This window comes from Anguilla anguilla, chromosome 8, assembly GCF_013347855.1.
Source record: "Anguilla anguilla isolate fAngAng1 chromosome 8, fAngAng1.pri, whole genome shotgun sequence".
Taxonomy (NCBI): Eukaryota; Metazoa; Chordata; class Actinopteri; order Anguilliformes; family Anguillidae; genus Anguilla; species Anguilla anguilla.
The window spans coordinates 38,683,459-38,707,328 of NC_049208.1; the positions used below are offsets into that span (position 1 = coordinate 38,683,459).

A 23,870-nucleotide genomic window follows, 5' to 3' on the forward strand; every position below is an offset into this window, starting at 1 on the left:
GAGCTAACCTTGGAATTGCTTTTCCTTGGTGGCTTGAGCTGCTGTTCGCCAAGGGGATGAAAGCCGACATGGAGTTGGCTTGTTTTCTGTTAGACCTGTAAGTAACGTTACCTCCAGCTATCCAACTAGGATTGCTATACGTATGATTTTGTTGACTAGAATGCCTGGTTTTCAAAGTACTTGTACATGCCCGGTTTGTGGTCCCGACTGGACAATGTAATATCCGGTTGAAGTAATTGATGGGAGAAATTTTCCGGTAGTTTCTAATGAATTTGCGAGTCTGTGACTCGTTTGGGAACTCAGATGAGTTGACCTGGGTTGAAGACAGAGATGAGACTTCTTCGTTTGTAAACACAGGAGATAGCAAGGCTAAAAAATCCTGCATAGTATGCCTTTTAGGAATTAATGAAGTAATAATAATGAACCAAAAAATAAAACACATTTTCAGAAAGGAACTGGCCTATATTGAGAGAAGAAATGCTAACTGCATATAGTTACATTTGATCAGTTTAGATTTAAATGAAGTGGTGCTGGTTTTGTGGTCTTACCTGTTTCCAGAAGACAGTCTAGACTCTCTGCCTTTGCTGTGCCTTAGTGGAGACCTGTGGGGACAAAGGGTGGCCAGGCTTTTAGGGTAGCCTATGATCACTCCAGTTCTTTCTCTTCCCGATAATGTATATTGAATGCAGCTATCACATGACTTTGATTTGTTTCCATGGTTATTTTACCTTTGATTATAATACTTTAATTATCATTGTATGTTTTTTTATGTTTAAAACTATACCACTTCTGCAGTGTACTCCAATGTATGAGTGCAGCCTGGGATTATAAGAATTTAAGGCATACATACGCAAGCAGTGCCTCTTGGATTATGTAATTTTACCCAAGGTCTATGTGTCCTTGTCATCACCTGCTTAATCATCTTACTCATGATCAAGCCACCATAATCACTCTCACCACCTTCTTCATTATCGTAATCTTCACTATCATCATCATCACCACTACCACTCCCATCATCATCATCATCAACTTACCCGACATCGAAGACCTTTCTGTTTGTCTTCTCGGAAGGACAGGACGCAAGTGGGGACTGAGACCCTGCACAAACACACATAAATGCTCCAGCATAGAACACTGTACTGGGAACAGTCACAGCACTGCAACAGCACAGCAGGGCAGCATAGTCACATGACACTGCCGCAGGCTAACTCACTGCACCGGGAACAGTCATGGGACAATAACAGCACAGCAGGACTGCGAAAACACCACAGCGCTGACCAACGGCCAACCAACTGGCGGAGCCAAGTGTTAATCATACTGAACATTCAAGGGCCTGCAGGAATTATCTTCCGGCAAAGCAATTAAAAATGAGCAGAGACTAAGAGGCGGTGTAATTGCATCATAAAGCCAAGGTGACAGACGCCTCTTTGCGGACGCGTGTTCTGAACTGACCTCCCTCGTCTCCGCCCTTCCGCGGCTGGTGCCGGGGGGACGCGTCGCCGCCGGCGCCCGGTCTGCCCGCCCTCCCGGCGCAGGTCTCCGCGGCGTCCGCGGCGGACAGCGAGGAGGCGCCGGAGTCGGAGAGGGAGGACCTGACCCCGTGGGAGGGGCTGTCGTAGCCTTCCGCAGCCTGGGGGAGAGAGGCGACCAGCGCCATGTTACCACCCTGCCGTGCTACATACAGACCAATCACAGCCCGGATCCAAACTGTGATCTCATCCTGGGGCCTTTTCACTCTAAATCTGCCATTTGCCAAGAGGACATCACTACACTCTGGCTAGTGTTACCACCTGGGTCACTGTGGTGTGAGCTACGATTACAGTAAACATTAGTGATTGTACAATATTTAAAACTATGTAAATAAAACAATAAATCACAGAAGCAATTTATTCAAAGGTAATTCATAGGCATAGGTACAAGGACACAACACATTTAATGTTTAATTCTGGGTTTCTGAGTATTTGGGGGGGAAATATACAAGAATATCACTACACAGAATCTCTACCATTTATGGTATTAGTACTAGAGGTGATCTACAAAGGGGAGAAAAATATTGCTTATGTGGTAACAGTTTTTAAAGACTCAGCGGGTCATTAATACAAGCAATTATATATGGAAGACAGAATAAGATTCGACACCACAGGAGATTAACTCTGTGCCACAGGGTGCAGGCACAGAAATTAAAACTATATTACATAAAACCTGACAAAACAAAACGACAAGAGGCATCATTAACCGGCCGAAAGTGCACCTTGGAGCTTTATACAGTAGCAGTAGTTTTCAGGAACAAAAAATACAATTAAACACAATTAAACAGAATTTCACCCAAATAGCTGAACAGCTGGAAAGCCATATGAAAGAATACAACTATTATATTTTAAGAGTAACAATTACTTCAGCTCCATGATGTTTGTACATAGATACAGTGTAGTCCATAAGTATTTGGACAGTGACACAATTTGCTGTTTTGGCTCTGTCCAGCACAAAGATTTCATTGGAAAAATAAATATGACGTTAAGGTGCAGACTATCAATTTTATATAAAGGTATTTCCATCCATTATGATTGATCCTTGCAGAATTACAGCCTTTTTTATAGTTAGTCCTTCCATTTTAGGGGACCAAAAATAATTGGACAAATGAACATAACCTTAAATAAAGTCGCCATATTATTACTTGGTTGCAAATCCTTTGCATTTGGTGACTACCTGAAGTCTGCAACCCATAGACACCACCAGAATCTGGGTATCTTCCCAGGAGATGCTCTGCCAGGCTGGGTAATTGACTTGAGTTTATATTAATAATCTTGTCTGTGTGTCTGTATGTGTGTTTGCATGCCTGTGTGTGTGTGTGTGTGTGTGTGTGTGTTTGTGTGCTTGTGTGTGTGTGCCTGTGTGTGTGTTTGTGAGTGTGAGTGTACCTGTATGTATGTGTATGTGTGTGTGTGTGTGTGTGTGTGTGTGCTTGTGTGTGTGTGTGTGCGTACCTGTGAGTGTGTGTGTGTGTGTGTATGTGTGTGGGTGTGCTTGTGTGTGTGTGTGTGTGTGTTTGTGTACTTGTGTTAGCCTGTGAGCGTGTGTGTGTGTGTGTGTGTGTGTGTTTGTGTACTTGTGTGAGCCTGTGAGTGTGTGTGTGTGTGTGTGGGTGTGCTTGTGTGTGTGTGTGTTTTTGTGTACTTGTGTGAGCCTGTGAGCGTGTGTGTGTGTGTGCTTGTGTGTGTGTGTGCGTGTGCCTGTGAGCGTGTGTGTGTATATATGTGTGTGGGTGTGCTTGTGTGAGCGTGTGTGTGTGTGCTTGTGTGTGTGTCTCACCTTCCTCTCCAGGCTGTCGTCTCCCTCAGTGGAGCTGATGCTGTCTCTGAGCAGTGACCTGGATGGTCTCTGCCTGCAGGCCTTTCCGGCGAGCTGAGCCCGAGCCTTCAGCGCCTCGCTGTCCAGCCGCTCCGTCTCCGGCACCGCCCTGCTGAGATCTGACACGGGGCCGCCCCGGGAACACCGATTTAACAGTGCAACACAGCCCCGGGAACACCGATTTAACAACACAACACAGCCCCGGGAACACAGATTTAACAACACAACACAGCCCCGGGAACACCGATTTAACAACACAACACAGCCCCGGGAACACCGATTAAACAACACAACACAGCACTGGGAACACCGATTTAACAACACAACACAGCCCCAGGAACACCAATTCAACAACGCAACGCAGCCCCGGGAACACCGATTTAACAACACAACACAGCCCCGGGAACACCGATTAAACAACACAACACAGCACTGGGAACACCGATTTAACAACACAACACAGCCCCGGGAACACCGATTAAACAACACAACACAGCACTGGGAACACCGATTTAACAACACAACACAGCCCCGGGAACACCGATATAACAACACAACACAGCCCCGGGAACACCGATATAACAACACAACACAGCCCCGGGAACACCGATTAAACAACACAACACAGCACTGGGAACACCGATTCAACAACACAACACAGCCCCAGGAACACCGATTTAACATCACAACACAGCCCCGGGAACACCGATTAAACAACACAACACAGCACTGGGAACACCAATTTAACAACGCAACGCAGCACTTTTCTCAACTCACAGCTTTCACGCTACGCAGCACCCAGACGTAACAATGAAAGTACATCTCGCTAAAACTTATGGTGCTTCATCTGCATGGGCCAAAAGTTTCTGTCAGTTATCACGGGGGTGGGGAGGTACGCAGAAAAGCAGAAGTTTTCGCCTTGTCCTCTCCCTGATAGCGTCTGAAACTGCGCCTCATTCAATCAGCATGGCTCTGGGTCTGCGTTCGGAAACCGTGTCACCTTTCATCGTGTTATTTGGTGAGAGAGGGCGGAATTATGGGGTGAAAATGCCTCTGTGCTGAAAACTGCAACCAGAGAGCACTCCCGTGTTTACTGCAACAGACAGAAAATCAATTTTATCTCTTTACTGCTGTGTTCACTGCTGAATGCGAAGAAAAAGTTCATTGGTGGAAAAATGCCTTATGATACTGCTTACATTAGTGTATAAAAATGGTTTTATATTGCAGTTGACTGAGTATATTTACCCAAAAAGCATAAAAATAAGTAAAGCACTTAAGTAAAAAATTTATTCAGAGCCAATTCCATTTAAGAGAGAAATGGATAAGACTGTTTATCCATTTCTTCAGTGCTGATATCACTCGGGTGGGTGAGTAATATATTAATATCTTATTACATTTTTAAAGCAGTAACATGTTTAACCAAAAACATCCACAGTTCACAGTCACTGCCCATCAATGTTGTCCCCGATCCTGTAATGAGAAAAATGTATCCGATATACAGCAGGGATCTGAAACTACACAATGTTTCGTTTTATTCATTGTGTGGCCCTGTTTTTAAGGCCTAAATTGCCTGCTGAAGAAAGGAAACCAAAAAAGGCTGCATATACTGCAATCCTCCAGGATCAAAGCTACAGACCCCTGCTTTAGAATGATGTCCACCAGCAGTAACCTATCCCTGGGCCTGCAGAGTTACAGGGTCACCTGGGTTTGTTTTCAATCAAAAATCAGCCACCGGTTTAGACCCAAGAAGCCATGCGAGGTGAGCTAACTGTGTAGCCAACTGCTTTATTTTATATATTAAGTGCTGAATAACAACAAAAACCCAGCAGATCCAGCAGATCTGGCCACCCTGATCCACATGCTTATGAAATGTCCTTAGCCTTGCTGTGTAACATGGCTTATATTTTAGTCCATTAATACATGGATATTTGCTAAAGTTATTCAGTGTACTGTACTAAAGGCTAAAGTAGCACCTGGGACCTACCATTACACTACAGTGCTGCAGCACACTGTCACTAGAGGAAAACAACACCTTGACGTTCCTCAGCAAAGGCATTTTATTCAGCAGGATAGTGTAATGCCCAGAGGGAATTCATGCGCAGGGATGGGCGCTCTCGCACGCACACGCACACGCAGGAGATGAAAATGAGAGCCGAGCGCTCCTCTCCCGCCTTCCCGATCATGTGACACCTCTGCGCCCGCTCCGCAGCTGCAGGGTCTACGAGAGGAGGAGGTCACGTGATCGGGAAGGGGGCGGAGGCGCTGCGAAGGGACGGAGCTCGTCCTCGTCACGTAATCCCCAGGGAGGGAACGCGCCAAGCGGTCTGCTGAGTCCAGCGTCGCCCATGGCGCTGTGGAGGGAGCCGGTATTCGGGGAGGGGGGAGGGGTCGCGCGAAGGCATTGTCCTGAAAACCAGAAAGCACCTCGAACCCTCACCTCCTCCATCAGCAGCGGCAGCGGTGGCGGCGGCGGCGGCGGCAGCCCCGGCCGAACCTCGCGGCTCCGCCCGAGCCTCAGCGCTGTTGTTGTTGTTGTTAACCTGGGCGCCGTTCCGCTTCATCAGCTGCAGCAGCTCCGCCTCCAGGTCTGCGATCTGCAGGGACAGGCCGAGCCACGGCGGATCAGGGGACGGGTGCTCACGCGACCGCGGCTGCGTCGCCAGAGCCGGGAGCGCGGACGCGTCTCTGTGTGCGCGTTTCTGTTCGCAGCGCAGCGAATGCAGCAGTCGGGGCGAAGTCGCGGCTAACCGCCCGACCAGTGAAGAGGCCCCGATAATGTAACTGAAGCGCGCGATTGTGTGTGCATGTTGACCCGAAACGCCCCTTCGGGCGAAATTCCCTGGGGAGCTTGCGAATGTGTTCTGAGGGACACTGCCTGCCGTTCCCCCGTAGAGCTGACTGCACTTAAACCGCAGCGGTCCTGGGACGCCAGGTGCTGGAGAACAGGGCGGGGCTCTGGGGCGGTGCGAGTCTGAGCCGAGCTGCGGCTCGGCCTGACGTGAGCCGATTCCCTGGGCGCCGCAGTCAGCAAGCGTGCGGAGGTGTGCGCGCCCCGACCCACACGCAGGGCTACGCCCTCCAAACACCCTGCCAGCGCTGCCCCCTGCAATCTGTTTATTACAATGGCAGGTACACCACGCACGGCTGACTAACCTAGCCTGGACCAAACCACACTAACTAAAAATATATTTTCTTCAAACGCAGTGCAAAATTAGGAACCATACTAATATACAGTATCTAAAAGGAAAACCACACATGATCGAAAATACGAATTGCACTTTATTCATAAATTATACTGTAGGATACTTCACAATACTGCAATTCATATATCATAAAAATTCATATATTATTAATATATTATTTTAAAATATATTCCTTATGAACCACATTCCTTATGAGTCACATTTGTGTAAGGAGAAGGCAACTCTGTTACAGTGCGGATGCTAGACCCAATTATGTGCATGTATTATAATGCATGGCGGGTGATGACAGGGTCAATACATGCTATGACAGCCTATTACAGTTGGAATAAATTTGGAATAAAAGTCTGGGCGAGCGAGCGAGCGTGCGTGTGTGTGTGTGTCTGTGTGTCTGTGTGTGTGTGTGTGTGTGTATGGTACTCCATTACTCCACTCTATTACAGTGCTGTATTTTGCACAGTCAACCTTATTTTCATGTGGTTAAGGACATACAGTAAATGTAAATGACGGATTTAAATGGATAGTTACCCTTGCTTGCAACGCCTGTATCTCCACCAGATGGGCCTTCTCAGCCTCCTCCAGCTTCTTCCTCTCCGCCTCCTCCCGCTGGATGAACTCCAGTTCCCTGAGAGGAGGAGCAGGCCGCGAGGGCGGGGCGGGGTCATTAGGACGGGGCTCTCTCTCCTCGCCGCGGCGCCGAGGCGAGGCGCCGTGACAGGCCGGGAAGAGCGATGGCGCGGAGCTCGCTCTCGCACGGCGGCGCAATTAGCGTCGGGCTCGTCAAGGACGCGGGCGCGGCCCTCCCCATCCTCTCGCCCGCCCGCCCGCCCGCGCCGCTCAAACGAAGCGTCTCGTTCGTTCGGGGGGCTTTAACATCACCATTAAAACCGGCTCGGCCGCGGCGGGGTCGCCCTTGGGCGACGGCAATTAAGCCCGGTCACGCCGACCGCGGAGGCGAGCCGTTCTGACGGGAGTGACCTCAGCAGTCGGGTCACGCTGAGCGAGATGCTCTGTTCTTCCTCTAGCAGGGCAAACTCGCACGGAATGCTAATACAATACTTAATGCTTTCCAAAAACCCACTCAAGAAACATTAGCATTGGCTGCAAATCGCACACCTTTTCTTGTTACAAAAAGGACATTTCACTTCCTAAAAAAATATTTTGCATAATTAAAAATACAAAAATTGTGAATTACCAAAAAGTAATTCTGCTGCAAATAACAGAGTACTATAAAACAGCATATTTGACTTAAATAAGACATACAGTGCAAAGACATAGATTAAAATAAATAAGTCACATTGTCAATGCTGCACTGCAAACAATAAATGCAGGCACACTTATTTCATAACTTGCACAATACTCATTTTACATTGTTAAGGATAGCTGTTGTGCTCAGTCAGCAAAGCTTAAAGTGTATCTCTTGATTGTGCTTAGCCAGAGCATGGAAATAAGAGTGAGACTGAGCCACATTGACTGACTACAAAATGTAGGCAAGGCAGCATTGTTTATATATCTAGCCCCTGTAGACGCATCTCCGGTGCAGTAACAGCAGATGTGAGGCTTTCATCAATGCAAGTCAAATTTTAATGTTAACATATAAATGTATGTAAAGAAATGTGTTTCTGGATAAGAAGTGATTAAACTTGGGTAGCGCATGAAGGTCCACACAGACGCACTCACTTCTGCTGGAAGTCTTTGATGAGCTTCTTGGCCTTGTTGTACTTCTTCTCCAGGGCCTGGTACTGGCTCTGCGTCTCCTTCAGGTGCTCGTTGACGGTGTGGCAGAGGGTCTGGGCCTCGATCCAGTAGCTCTCCAGCTTCAGCATCCTCTCCTTGTTGTCTTCGATGCTCTGACGCAGCTGAGACTTCTCCCTCTCCCAGCGCTGCTTCTCCTTCTCCACTGCCTGCAGCTGAGAGCGCACACACACACTGGAGTCAGAGACTACATGCGCACGCACACACACACACACACACTGGAGTCAGAGACTACATGCGCACGCACACACACACACACACACATACCTCAGTGAGAGACTACACATGCACACACACACAAACACACACACCTGAGTGAGAAACTACACGCACACACACACACACACACACACTGGAGTCAGAGACTATACGCACACGCACACACACACAACGGAGTGAGAGACTACACATGCGCACACACACACACACACACACCTGAGTGAGAAACTACATGCACACACACACACACACACTGGAGTCAGAGACTACACGCGCACACACACACACACACACACACACACACCTGAGTCAGAGACTACACACGCACACACACACACACCTAAGTGAGAGACTACACATGCGCACACACACACACACACACACTCAAATAACAACCTACAGAAATGCAGTGTGCAAAACTACACACGTCTGACAGGATATACACAAACACATACATAGCAGAAGAAACTACATGCATACACACACCGAGTGAGAGAAACTACACACAAATGCCTTGACGACCAAAAGACACACACAAAGAACTCCCCTAAATCACATATCCTGCACAGGACCAGATAAAATACACCCTAAATCACAAATCCTGTGCAGGACCAGATAAAATACACCCTAAATCACATATCCTGCACAGGACCCGATAAAATACACCCTAAATCACATATCCTGCACATGCCCAGATAAAATACACCCTAAATCACATATCCTGCACAGGACCAGATAAAATACACCCTAAATCACATATCCTGCACATGCCCAGATAAAATACACCCTAAATCACATATCCTGCAGAGGACCCGATAAAATACACCCTAAATCACATATCCTGCACAGGACCAGATAAAATACACCCCAAATCACATATCCTGCACATGCCCAGATAAAATACACCCTAAATCACATATCCTGCACAGGACCAGATAAAACACACCCTAAACCACATATCCTGCACATGACCAGATAAAATACACCCTAAATCACATATCCTGCACAGGACCAGATAAAACACACCCTAAACCACATATCCTGCACATGACCAGATAAAATACACCCTAAATCACATATCCTGCACAGGACCAGATAGAATACACCCTAAATCACATATCCTGCACAGGACCAGATAAAACACACCCTAAACCAACATCCTGCTCAGGGTCAGATAAAATACACCCTAAATCACAGATCCTGGAATGTATTTGTATTTTATTCAAATAGATGAAAAGCAGAGAGGGTTATATGGGTTATGGCTCTAATATATACTCAGTGCCAGGTCTGCACTCCCTTATGCCTGCTCCCTGATTTGTGCACAAATTCTAACTCCAAGGGGAGATACAGCTAGAAAGCAGACACTAGGACAGTGGTCAAGGGCATATGATAATTAATAATAAAACTGGTTATTTTTGTATACTGAATGCATATATTCTAAAAGGAAACTGTTTAATTCACAAAGCAATTCAATCTTTAATCATCAATCAATTAAGTACCTAAATGTATCTGTAATATCTTTTTTAATGGATACAGCTTCTGCACACAATGGTATTTCAAGTCTAGAGACTGCAAGATAAATAAATGCAAAATAAATGTGATTTTCAAATACCAAAGTGTGTTAGTTGCTGTCAGCTGTGTGTATGTTCTACATTTAACATTTAAATAGTCTCAAACCAACAGAACAAAGTTTGCCAGAGGGAACTGAAAAAATACTCAAATCCAGAGGCAATCTTGCATGGTGAGGCTCAGAATTCAGAACTATATTGCTGTCGGGCACAGTTTGCTTTGTCTCTGAACAAATACCTCAGACATATTTATTACAGCCACTGCCGCAAAAAGACCCCATTTTCAAAAAGAGGACCCCATTTTCAAAAAGAAAATGAACCAAAGACCAAAATCAATCCAGTTTACAATGAATCATCAAACTACCACAGGCATCTTATTTGTAATATATTTCAGCAGCAATAGATTGTCAGCGCTTTGGCTCGGCAAGAGAGTAATATATCCATGGATTATTTTTCTAAACAATAGCATGGGTGTCATATTAATTTATGTAAGAATATTGTATGTGCTATGAGCACCAAGAAAATACATTGTCTTTGCTGGCCAAAAATGTCACACTAACAAGAGGCCGATTTATGTTTGCACCTGCCAGTACTTAGTTGTGGAACAAATCACAAATCATAAATAATCTTTATGAACGAGAACTTGAACCCCTATAACCATGCATACAGATATGTGTTTCATTAATTTAGATATGAATTAATGAAAAATCTAAATATTGTACTACACACTTCATAAATACTCCATGACTGCCGTATATGCCAATAATACGTTACAGTGTGACAATGTGTCAGAACAGAACAATGTCTTTCAGATATTGAAAAAAAATGATACATGTTTGCTATAATAATAGAAATGCAATACATATTTGCTTCTAAAGATGATGCATTTCTTAAATGATCATTGCTTAAATGATGCTTAAATGAAAGACCTTCCCAGGCATGCAGATGCACACACATTTACTTAAATACACATTATATTTTGATTGTGATTCATGCAGGGGTGCATTGTCTAGAACTTTCCGCACACGCCCAGAAGAGAAACGTACCTTATTTTTGAGCTTCTGTATCTCGGCCTCGGTGACAGTGTGCTTGATCTGCAGCTGTGTAAATATTGAAAGGAAGTTAGTCGGCCGGGCGGCCAGGCATTGGGTCTGCCCTACACGGAGCGCGCTCAGGAGCGAACTGCGCTGCACGGCCGCGAGCGATAAATCACGCTGCCTCTCATGCGCAGGAAGTCAGACCCATACTTCTCCCTACTTAAGATTTACTCTGAAAAAACAATGTCTTAGGAGATGAGCTATGATGTGAGGGGGAGGGAGGGAGAGAGGAAGAAAGAGAGAGAGAGAGAGAGAGAGAAAGAGGGACGGGAAGGAGAGATTCACACGGGATAAGTATCAGGACTTCCGTAGCTGGGAGTTCATTCTTTCTCACAGGATGTGCAGATACACAGTGGCTCAGGTAAAATGTGCATGGATCATAACAAGGGGGGAGGGAGGATAGCTATTAAAGGAACAAAAGGACACCCGATTCAAAACAAAATGTCTCCATGCTTTAGGGCTTACAGTATCGACATAAACAATGGCAAAGACACACATTCAAAGCTGTTTTTATTCATTAGTAGAGCCTGTGAGTGCAGCACCCTCGCAGGGTAACGGTGTGGTCTGACTGTTAGGGAACTGCATAATTTGAAGGTTGCAGGTTGAAGGTTAGGGCTAGTAAGCTGTGCATTTCAGAAAAGGTACTTAACCTTCAGCAAATATCTGTTTAAATGGATAATAAGTACAAATGTCAGCTACTCAAATTACACTACATAATGGTGTCTGCTCAGCATATCATTATGCCTTCTGTAATACTACTTTGATCACTATTATTATTATTCATTCATTTATTATTGATAATAAAAATGAGTAATAAATTATAATACAGTATGTGGGTGTTCATTCAGTGGAAAATGGGAAAATGTAGACCTTAGTCGACCGTTTAAAATTCAGTTTATAATTTTGTGCATTCAGTGCACATGATATCCTGTTAGACCTCAAACTAAAAGGGAGAGGAGCAATTTTGCAAAATTTCTACATTTGGCATAAAGCAAAAGAGAGATTACTTTAAAGGTACCCAAATACAATACAATATTGAATGCACATTAAACTAAAGTACAGCATTCAAATGCCCAGAACAATATCATTGTACACAATAATACCAGGTCAGTAATCAGTAAAACTATCATTAGTGGACAAAGTCAGCTGTTGTATTGTAGCCTACAGTAGATAACTATGTTTTCATTTGTTTTTGAATGCACTCACAAATCAGCCTTCATCCAATGCAATCCAAAAGGCATTCACGCATCAATTCAAATGCACCCATCATTTTATGTAGAACACCTTCATCTCAGTCCGCGTGCCTTTCTTGTGATACGTACCTCGCGGAACTTCTGGGACAGTTTGGTAGCGTCCATTTCAGAGGGGGAAAACATGTCCTCCGTTTCTGGTAGGTCAAACACCTCGATGGTCATCTCCCCGCCCGTTATAGCAGGGCCTTCCTCCTCCTCTTCCTCATCAGTGGCATATTCTCCTGTCTGGAAACAATGCAGCAACTGCAGAAGAGCAGCCAGTATACTTTATCAAGCTAATTTGTAATTGAAAATTTTGCCTCTCCTCACTTAATGGAAAACAGAACAGAGAAGCTGCAGTTACCATGGTAATAAAATAAAATGTGTTCCCTGCATGGTCCACTCAGGATTCAGGTTGGATTTACAATTTCATTGATTGGAAGAGCCCATTTATGCCAATGCAGTTTAACAACAGCAGAGGCTTTATATATTAAAATAAATAATGAACAAACATCTGAAATGGGCAGGGTGTGACAGAGTGCAGATTATAAAGCTCCTGATGCTGGTCTGTTGATGACACCTTATGATTATGAAAGCAGATGATTCAGTTATGCAGTAAATCAACCAAGCGACCCTGATTTTCCAGTTAACTTGGCCCCACTTCAAGCTTTCACATTCCAGGAGAGGCACAAATTCTCAAGAACTTCTCAAGAAGTTATTTAGATCAACGCACGTCATTTACTTTTGAACTGTTCGACTATGTCAAATTTCAGACGTTACATTATATGCACTAACAACTACAGATTTGTTGTGCATTTCTCTTACATAGTGGTCTGCAGTGAAAATAGGAGTCTTCAAAGAAAATGGAAATCTACAGAAGCCAATATGAATGTTTTTTTTTTTTTTCTAGGGAGAAATAAATAGTAGAAGGATACTGATAAAGTATGGGCCACACACTGGCAAAGGAAAAGTGGAATTATATAAACTTTGGAATTGAGCCCTAAGAATATCCTTTGATACCCATGGGGAACACTGATCGTACTTCAATAAATATCATTACTATGAGAAATATGAAACCTGCATACCATTGTGAAGGATTTTTGGAACAAAACTGAAGCAGTTACAGTTTCGTAGAAACAACGTTTGTAATGCATTAGATCTGTAAGGGCCTTTACTGTTTCAGTAATCTTCACGGGTTTATCACATTAAAAATCAATGACTCGTGGGAGGCCGATATAATTGTAAATATCACTGTAAGAAAAATGAATAAAATCAATTCTGATGACAGACAGTACTGAATTCAAAACAGAATGCTCGAGAATCAAACTATATATCTGCAGTACCCAGAGGAGCCCTTAAGAATAATGAGAAAGCAGGTCAACCATTTTGTAACAGATTCCTTGGGAATCCTTAATTAACATTTGACCCATCTAAAATAATCAACAACTCTGGATTATTTGTGTCTGCTGCAAGTGTACACACATCCAAGCTAAGTCGTCCAATCAATTAATGGACCGTCACACTTCAGCAACTCTGTGTCTTAGCTCATCAATTCAGCAGGATTGTTGCTATGGTAATCCACTACTACTATGGACTTTCAAATATTCCACATAGGCCATTTGCGAAGTTGGCATACTGACAATACCACACTGATTATACAAGTTGACACAGTCAGCATCTGAGGGATGACGCGTAAAGATGAGCGTGTGTTAAAAGTGAGTAGAGTATGTCATAGAGGGGAGTGAGAGTGTGGTGTAAAGGGAGGAGTGTGGGAGTGAGAATGTCATGTATAGAAATGGATGTGGATTGATGGGCAGAGAGGTGAATCAGGATGTGTTGTAAAGATACGGATGTGACACAAAGGCTCTACAGTGAGGGGTGACAGAGTGGCAGAGGCTGAGAACATAGGCAGAATGTGGAAAGATGCAAAGGTGTACTCTCTTCCTTTAAGGCTGTAGTGTTGACCGGACTTGTTGTTCAACTGGAAGAGCGGATCAAGTTCCACACAAGCGTGTCCATGGGAGGCCTCTCCTCTGGATCGAATGAACCTGCCTGGCATGCAGCCCAGTACGCACCAAGTAGACATACTCCTAACGTGCCACCCAAACCAGAATAACGCACACCCCATCAAAGATAACCTATTTGACGGTTTTGCTGTCTTAAACAAATCCCCGCTATTTATCACAGTCACAACGCATTAATGAGAAGAAAGGGATTATGCGTAAAGCAAAATGGCACTTCAAAGTTTACGCAGACATCATTAAGGGATTGCCTAATGTTGTGAACAGCCTGACACCGCTACTATTCAACACCTTCCGTTTACAGTTGGAATATTAGGAGGACCTGGCGCTGAGTATACAGTATATCAGAGCCATTTAATGTGTGGAATTAATAAGCCCTTGGGTCTCCTCCTTTCACAAACTGAGATTACAGTCACAGCGAATCTGTGTGAGATGGCAGCTACGAAGTTATTAGGGTTTCTAAGACTACACCAACCAAGTTGGCGAGCGATGATGCACAGCTATTAGGAGCACCGCGAAAAGTGCTTTATTTCAGAAGGCTTTTATGAGCACAAAGCCAATGTATGGCTTTACCAATTATCTTAAGCAATTGGCATGGTGCTTAATGTCCATTGCTATCCACTGAGTGCTTGGCGTTTTTGGACCCGCTTGCAAGGTCTGGCTTTAATCCCGAAAGTGAGTTAAATGCTGACGGCAGGTTTAAAGGTTGCCAGTAAGCAAGATGCACAGGGAGGCATTATTTGCATCTTAAATGACAAACCTTTACAAAGGAACAAGTGGTGCTGTTGTTGTTGCTGTTGTTATTGTTGCTGTTTCTATTGAAGATGCTGTGGGATCCCTGAAAATCACGAACCTGCTTCTAAAAAATTTGCAACGAGAGAGAGAGAGACGTCTGTTAACCACTCAAATGCGGCCGTTACAGATATAACTGGGGCCACATGAATGCTGCTTCTGTGCATTTACAGCAACCAATCATGTTAGGCTCTCTTTTCATTATGCTGGCTGGAGAAAGGTATCAGTGAAAATAGTCCAGTGTTTTTTAATCAGTTAAACTGAACAGCATGGACTTAAACCTCAGTTTAACAACAATGAAACAACAGATCATTTTGGCTTTGGCTCAGACCAACATTTTAAATTAAGCAACCACTGACATATATTCTTCCATTTCTAACAAGACATTATGGTTTGGTTATTAATTTGGTAATCAATCAAATAAAAAATAAAAAAAACTGTCTGGACCACCAGTCTTAATCTTTAGAAGGGAAGAGGAAAGAATGAATTCTCACTTCAGTGTGTTGTTCGGGTTTAAGAAAAAAGTGTATTGTCGTTTGACAAATTCATCTGCAAAGTACACTTACTGCCTTGCAGAATTGGGAGTTGCCAATAGCTCTTCAGATAAGTTATTTTTTGGAAATTGAATAAGGAACATTTCCCTGGTTTTTCACCCTACAGTGCTACACAGAGTGTTCTTGGTGAAGAGTATAAGTGAACTGGCCATGATGCCATCTTCCATTTAGTTGAAATGTGTTCCCCCAGGCAACAGATGTGAACCATGCCCTGTTCTCTGCACTGTTACCTTAATTAAGAGCCTACTGATAATCTGGGTTATGCAGCCCTTCCAAGATGTTTAAAACTCCCCAAATTCAGAATCAAGTACTTAAAAAAAAATGAACTGAACCATTCAGTATGCTTATATATAAAGCACTGAAGCTTCATCGCAAGGGTTGATGTCGTAACACACTAGAGAAATTACAGAGCCTTTGGCATATGAAAATTGGCTGATGAGAGAAAGTTGGGACATGAGATAAGTTACCAAGTAAAGTTTCTGAAAAGTATTAAATATATAAATATGTGTTTTCACCATATCCACTTTACACTCTCTTCAACTGTGTGGTATAACTTTATGGTAATACAGTATTAATCCTGATAGGTTTGAGTTAATATGTATTTCTTTCAGGCTATAGATGTGTGCCTATGGAAGAGGTTGGACATCAAGGTCACTGAGCACCCAGGTCCTTAGTAATGGAGATGAGCACAAGCATAATGGAGTTCATAACACATTCTTGTTTATTTACCTGAGGTGCAAGTTTAAAAAGAATAGCAAGTCAACATTTGCATAGTACCAAATAATTCAGGGGGGCCAAGAGGTGAGACAAACAACATTCACATTGATCAGCAGGGCAAAGTACTGTCAAAGATGAAATGAATGAATCAAAGCTTATGCGCCAACTTTCCGGCTAAATACATTTCTAGTTAGCTAGCTAAACTAGATAAATAGATAAATAGCTATTCAAGTGATATATGACGCAGTAGAGACTAGCTTGCTATTAAGAGATCTCGAGGCTAACTAATGTCACAAGACTCTTATCTGACTCTAATCAGCTAGCTACTGTAACCTTACAAAATTTACTTAAATAGTTATTTGTTGAACATATATAATGTGCATGTGAATTTGATGAAGCTTGTAATAAATGCATGATACTGAAGGGTGAGGTTTTTCACCCATTGGTCAAAAGCTTGTATAACTGCTTGGAAATCTAATACCCAACCAACATATCACATTTTTGCAACATATTTTACTAATGTTTGTTCGATGTCACAACTAGTAAAAACGGAATGGCCTTTGAATCTATGAACGATTGAACTATATGGGGTTTTAGCTCCTGTGTTACCACTGCTGATGTAAAGCCAACTTCTTCTATAGATTCAATTAATGCAGAAGGCCGTAATTAATTTGACCTTCAATTGAAGCTTCGCTTGAGCACCACAGCACCATAGCAACGCTGAATCTGTTCTGGAAAAGTGGTCATCTCCCATGCAAGTCAACAATTAGCCGAAACAGTCAACTGACAAATCTGGGAATAAGATAGCAGCTCTTTTGTCTTTTAAACACAATGCCATTGAATAGCATGTGCCATCGGAATTAGCATACATGCAACCTACTGTAACAGCACACTGCACTGAAACAAGCGTGAATGCCACTGTATGGGTTTGAACGTTAGATTCCACATGACTGCAAAAAGATCTTGTTTGTGAACAGGAAGGGTGGGGAAGAGGGACCCCGCATTACAACACGAGCTTCACCTTATCCACTGATCTCAACGATTGGTAACCATAGCAAATCAATCAACCCTCATGTCAATCCTCAAGGGTGATCCAAAAGACATGTTTTGCACACAACAATAAGGCTGCTGATTATGTATTCTGCTCCTCTGCTGCTATAAGTGAAAAAAATGATGTAAGTATTGTAGCCTTACTGTTTGCGTGCGAACCATTTCTTTTGGATTGCTATAATCATTGGTTTTACGCCCCACCATTATGCGGTTGAGGGCGATGGTATCAGTTTTCCACAGAATATTCAAGGCCGCCATTTTAAGCGGCAGGCAATAAAACGTGGCCTCGGAGCACAGCCCTCACCTCGTCGTCATCGGCGTCGTACTGCGCATAATGCTGCTCCAGCATCTCCCTCTGCCGCCGCTCCTGCTCCAGGGTCTGACTGATGAGCTGCGCCACCTCGCTCACCTGGCCTGGCCGCTCTCGTCCAATCACAAACCTGAAGGCAGAGAGGCGGCCAATCAGTGGGTGTGGAACAAACACAAAGTATTACAACAGGCATTGTAACGCAAAAGTGAAATTTACAATTTAGCCACTTCTGTGGAGCCTATTTTCAGAAAAGATACAAGTTATTTACAGTACAGCTATCATTCAACAAGTTGATTTAATCAGATAACAAACCCTTCCCATGTTTATTTCTCCCGCAGGTGTCTTGTAAATAGCTACAGTACAGACATAGTTAAAGGGGGTGACAGCAATGAAACATAATTTCCCCCTTATCTGTAAAGCCACAAAAGTCATTGGATGCCAGCCCCTCCCTAAGCACCAAAAAATACTGCCACCCCCCCCCCCCCTTCCATTTGAAATGAGTCCTACATCATGCCACTGGCAGTGAACCACAACTGACAAGAATATGTAAAGTAATAGTTTACATGCTCATCAAATACTTTCAGCTGTAACGTAACTTTGAATACCTGACTCCGGAATTTTTCCCAGTACAAATACATCCAATGTATGTTTTTTTAACAGATTAAAACTACAGCGCAGTGAGCGCTACGTCTCTGAGGCATGTCATCGTCATGGCACCAAACCTGGGGGGGGGGGTGTATTTTAAAACTAAATTACATGATTGGGCTTCTCTAGGGCTGAGCGCTTGATGAAATGTGGGCGCTCTTCGATGCTTACGCAATAAAGCAATGAATGTCCCCACAGCCCCGTGAGACGTGATCGAATCCGACGTGTGCCCTCGCTCGGAGCGACCGCACTACGGAAAGACCCCCGCTAGCGCCTCTCGCGCTGAACCGAGCGCCGCCCACCGCCAGGGCAATACAGCGACAGCAAATCCGGACTGACAACGGGAAACATTTACTCGCTAGACCACAACTGAAGTCGTCATATAGGAGATCGGCGTTTAACGACAAACAATAAAACGGCTGCATTTAGAAACTGCGTTGTGATAAATGGCCTTTTGATGTGCGTTTAGCTCAGTGACTCGCTTCTGTGCTATTAACCTTGCACCGAAACACCTCATTTGATTTACTGGTCTGTTAATTTAAAAGAGATCTTGAATACTGGAAGACTTGGAATCTTGAAGATATTACAGTATTCAAGATTCCTTAAAAAAAGATTTGAGATAACTAAATCACTACATATACTATATACTATATACCACAGTGTGGTTAAAAGAGATTTCCCTTTTTCAAAAAGCTTTTCTCTGCATGAAAAACTAGACTGTTCACTAATGTGCAGTTCATCTTACAATGACCCACAGCAGATATATCTAATTGTAATGTAAATGAACTGTAAAAAAGAGGCTATTTTTAAAGGATATTTTCCCTTCAAATCTCATAATTAATGTATTTAGCCTTTTCAAAGCATTCTTTTGTCGACAGGAAATTAATGTTTCCAGAAAAATCTCCACTGTTCTATTTAGGATACAAACCACGCCAGAATGTCAGAATGCAAGAGATCTTTTTGTGCTCATTCAATCGACCCTGCTGTCATAGCAGACAAGAACTCTGCCGAGGCGCTTAATCAATCAATGTGCAGAATCCAAACTATAATTTGACTTTATAATTTCATTTTCATCTGAAGCAACAGCCAAACAGAAGTGCCACAAAGCAATTATGGTCATTACTAGCAATTAATCCCAACAAAGTCTGAAGAAAGGACTTAAAAATAACAAGGCACACAAGCAATACCAAGTATCGGGTGGTGTAGGAGGCAGTTCAGTTGACGTTAGTGTGTGTTTAAGCAAAAAATTAATTTTAGGGTGCTTTCAACACGGCCTGTTTGGGAACCTGGTTGAACCTAATCGATCTGACCACGCTTCCAGTCCTCATGTGCAATGGCTCTGTAGAGTAAATGACCTGGAAGCCTTCCACTATGTAACTGCAAGAGGGAGCCCCCAGCTTATCTGTGCACCCTCCCCCTACATCAGCATCGGACACAGGGATCCCTCTAATGCTCATAAGACCACTCTGACAGAAAATTGGTGGCCCCAAGTGACCACACATATCTTAATGGAACAATGAGAGCAAGCAACATACAGCATTTCTGAAACATTATTTTAATTCTATTTTGTTCTTGGGCATGCTGTTTCATCACACTGCGATATCAATACAAGACAGTACAAAAATGCTAGCTCAGAAATAACATGGTGTTCATCCTCGGGCTCATCAACACAGCTCAATTTTATGATCAGGTAATATTTGTTTTATTGAGCTTTGTTGTCTTAATAAACTTTTTGTGAGGTTTAATGTAAACTTCAGATCCCCCCTCCCCAATTTGAAACCATTTGTTTACAAAAAAAATAATTAAAAATTAGCCTAAGATCAATGGCTGCTGCTGAATAATGGTGTAACATAATGAGAAAGTAATGACTTCTATTATTGTCTAACACCTCACAGTTAAATGCACAAGTATCAAAACAATGCCACAGTTTTTGTTGGCTCTACTCCAGGACATTGGATTTGAATGGAAACAATGAATACATTACATTTGTTAAATATGTTAAAGTACAGACTGTCAGCTTTAATTTGAGGGTATCTATATGCAAATCAATTGATTTGTGTAGGAATTACAGCCCTTTTTATACATAGTCCCTCCGTTTTTGTTGTTGTGATTCTTACTTAATTAATCAATTACAGCAGTTAATACACAGTTAACTCTGTTCACCCAGTTACTTGGGTCTGAACTGAGGGTTAATTTTAAGGTGAAAAACCCAGCAGAGCTTGCAGCTCTCCAGGACCAGTATTGCAGATTCCTTCTGCATGGCAAAATAAAAACTCATATGAAAGGTGAGACATTAATAATCAGTGATCACAATTATGCCCTAAAACTTGCAAAAATGTATCCGGATATAGAATTCACCAGTAACAAACGGTTCTTCATACAATCTGTTTCCTCCTCTGCTAAGGAAAATTCACATCTTTACTTTCACACGTCGGGGCTATCTCTTCTGAACACATGAGTTTGCAAAATTTTACACAAGAGAATCTGAATAAAACAACTGACTTAAGCACTGCAGCCTGGGACCAGCCTTCATACAGCTGTGAATAAGAAGTGGTGTTTCAAAAGAATAATTCAGATCAGGCAGGATAACCACCTTCATAAACTGAATATAGCTGCAGTGGTTAAATAAGTTTTTTATGAGCAGCTGGGCCCACCTCCAGTAGTGACTCACTGTCATGATGTGGGATCGTGGTGTTCTGTCACTGTGGTTGTGTACAGCTTGGTAGAGTTAATAAAGCACTCATTTTCAAAGGGATGCTGTCAGTTTGACAATACAGCAGGTGCTACTGAAAGGAAGATGGATTAGGCTTTGAAATGAGGTGTATTGTAGCTTTGTGTGGAGCAGACACATTCAACTAAAAATGAAAGTGCCTTTTCCAAGATAGGTCAGACACATGGCATAAAGGAATATGCTATATAAGCTTTTAAAAGTTACATAGATAAGGTATAAAGGTAAACATACAAGGTTCCAACATACATAGGTAAACATACAGTTCCAACAGCAATTAGCCCATTGTAAAGTGTGCTGTAAGGTTGTTAAAAAAAGATGGTCAAATATTTATATATTAAAATATATAAATATATATCAAATATTAATGGCTTTCTGTGAAGCAAACTACAGTACACAAGATGCCAACAGTGATTAATCAAACTAATCTAATTAAACTAATCCTAGTTCTAAATCCAGAATCCTACATGATTTGTTTTACAATGGAAATAAAGATATTGAACATACAGTAAACAATTTATAAACAAATACGGTAAACAATGCCAGAATGGATACATAAGGAGTTACTTAACAAAAATAAATAATCACTATATGCTAATCTGTTTAGCTGATATATTATCTCAACTAAGCATCCTCCAACATATTCCATCAACTTTCACAGGAACCTTCAGGAAGTCTATCGCAACTCGAAAAATTAAAGGATTGAAACATGGCATTATAGCATAAACACATAAGGCAGCATTTCACTGATCTTGGAAGCTACAAGCCACATAGCAAACACAGTTTCTTTGGATGGATATCAGAACATAAATGTTCCTGTTTGACACACATAAAATACACTGACTCTTTATAGACCAGGTCTATAATCAAATATATTGGGATTTTTAAAGATCCTTCAAAAATGTATCTGAATAAATACATCTGTCAGAACTACCATTGGACTCAGTATTGTCTTTATTGTAGGACACAAAATCTGAGCAAGTGTCATGGGAAATGAAGTCTCATATGGACTGGTGTTGGGCCTTGCAGTCCAATTCTAAAATAATCCAGACATGAATAGGACCCAGATCTTGACTGTTAATGGGCAAACACCATCAAAGACAGTTACAATTAAACAGCATGTGCATTTTACCACGGTGAAAAAGTCAACTTCGAATTTTGCCAGGATTTATGGGGGAATCAGTGACTTCATGGTTGAACTCAATGCAGTGATAGCTACAGTGTAGTTGCATCGTTAGTAATTTGTTGTTATTGAGCTTTTTTAAACTTTTCATATTCAACTTTATTTTTTAAAGAATTTTACTGATTCACTTAGACATTCTGTTGCTAACATGTTTTAAAGGTATAAAAAGGGTTGGGGAGGTGGATAATCTAATTACCTAAAGATCAGACTGAAATGGCTAAAAGCTAATATGACTGAATTGCCTGTCATTTTTTATAAATGATCTGCATGTTCTTCCATATTCAGTAGTTCATGTAGAAGTCAATTATACAGGAGTAAGAGATGCATCAAGTCAAAGGTTAGCATTAATCATTTCCCCGATGAAGGCCAGATAATGCAGTCCAGCCAGAAGCTGGTTTTGCAAGATCAGCAGAGGAAACATTGTTGAGCAATTTTTCCTTGTCATCTTGGGAATCATTCTAGAGGTGAACTTGAGATGATGACAATTTTTGATTGTTATGCACAAGGGACAACTCTTAATTACAGTGCTGTTTTTAATGTGTGTGATACTGACTTCAGAATGCAGCTGTCACATGTATCAATAAGGCAGAGATTAAATAATGGACATGTGTCATACGGTAATTACCCACAGCAGCAGCATCACAGCAGAACCTAATTTAGTATTTTATTATATTCCTAATTATGAAATATTTAGAGCCTAGAAAAAGTGACTTTCCTCTTCAAATCCCTTAGATTCTTATTGGAGCAGAAAAGATTATTTCTTCTCAGTTAGATACTAGCTGTGAAATATGCTGAAGCCTACAATATTGAGTAGGCCCCCTTGTCTTTAAAGGTGCAGTGTGTAAGTTCGGAAAAGCAAGCAAGAGAAAGCTGTATGTTTTGAAAAAATATGTACCACCACCTCACACCCCTTTTCCTCAGCTCTCCCTCTAAAGCCCCTCCCACCAAACACATGCACGTATGCTGCCTGGCATCTGGGTACTGGAGAAAGAGGATATATGTGACCCCTTCTATCATAATCAGTCGGAAGTCTCTATGGCCAATTTCGTATAAATCGATGTTTATGTCAAAAAATGTTCATTTTTGGCAGTTTTAGGATTTAATCTAATTTTAGAAGAACAATCTCTTGGCTTTCATAATCTGTATGTCTTAATGCCAAATTCTTGAGTAAAAATTTCAACAGTTTTGAAGCTTTGAAATGTAAGATTACAGTCTCAGAGTTTTGCATCTTTTGGAAGCTAGCCTGCTTAGCAACTGTCACCCGTGACACAATAACCTCAGCTGCTTTTGTGGCTACAGACCAATGGGTTTCCTGTGATTTTACTCAAAAAATGTCTTGGCCTTCATGATCTGCATGTCTTCCTGTCAAATTCAGTGTAAAATATAGTTTTACAGGTTTTAAACATAAAATGACAAGCTAGCACCGAAGTTTCGTTTGACTACTGAGACCA

At 42.4% G+C, this 23,870-nt stretch overlaps 1 protein-coding gene across 7 annotated transcripts in view; it reads right to left on the reverse strand.

Annotated features, from left to right (window-relative positions):
• Positions 1 to 23,870, reverse strand: part of ppp1r9a (protein phosphatase 1, regulatory subunit 9A) — a 53,178-nt gene that overhangs the window by 9,137 nt on the left and 20,171 nt on the right. For 3 of the 7 annotated variants that reach the window (XM_035428843.1, XM_035428840.1, XM_035428841.1), the window contains exons 6-16: positions 17,858 to 17,993; positions 15,201 to 15,299; positions 12,510 to 12,683; positions 11,137 to 11,190; positions 8,229 to 8,458; positions 7,077 to 7,173; positions 5,786 to 5,942; positions 3,310 to 3,467; positions 1,453 to 1,630; positions 1,035 to 1,098; positions 549 to 602 (exon numbers count right to left, since the gene is read on the reverse strand). In XM_035428843.1, the coding sequence (XP_035284734.1) occupies positions 549 to 602; positions 1,035 to 1,098; positions 1,453 to 1,630; positions 3,310 to 3,467; positions 5,786 to 5,942; positions 7,077 to 7,173; positions 8,229 to 8,458; positions 11,137 to 11,190; positions 12,510 to 12,683; positions 15,201 to 15,299; positions 17,858 to 17,993 (1,401 nt within the window). The remainder of the gene's footprint in view (positions 1 to 548; positions 603 to 1,034; positions 1,099 to 1,452; positions 1,631 to 3,309; positions 3,468 to 5,785; positions 5,943 to 7,076; positions 7,174 to 8,228; positions 8,459 to 11,136; positions 11,191 to 12,509; positions 12,684 to 15,200; positions 15,300 to 17,857; positions 17,994 to 23,870) is intronic. The other 4 variants (XM_035428846.1, XM_035428845.1, XM_035428842.1 and 1 more) reach the window with 3 other exon arrangements.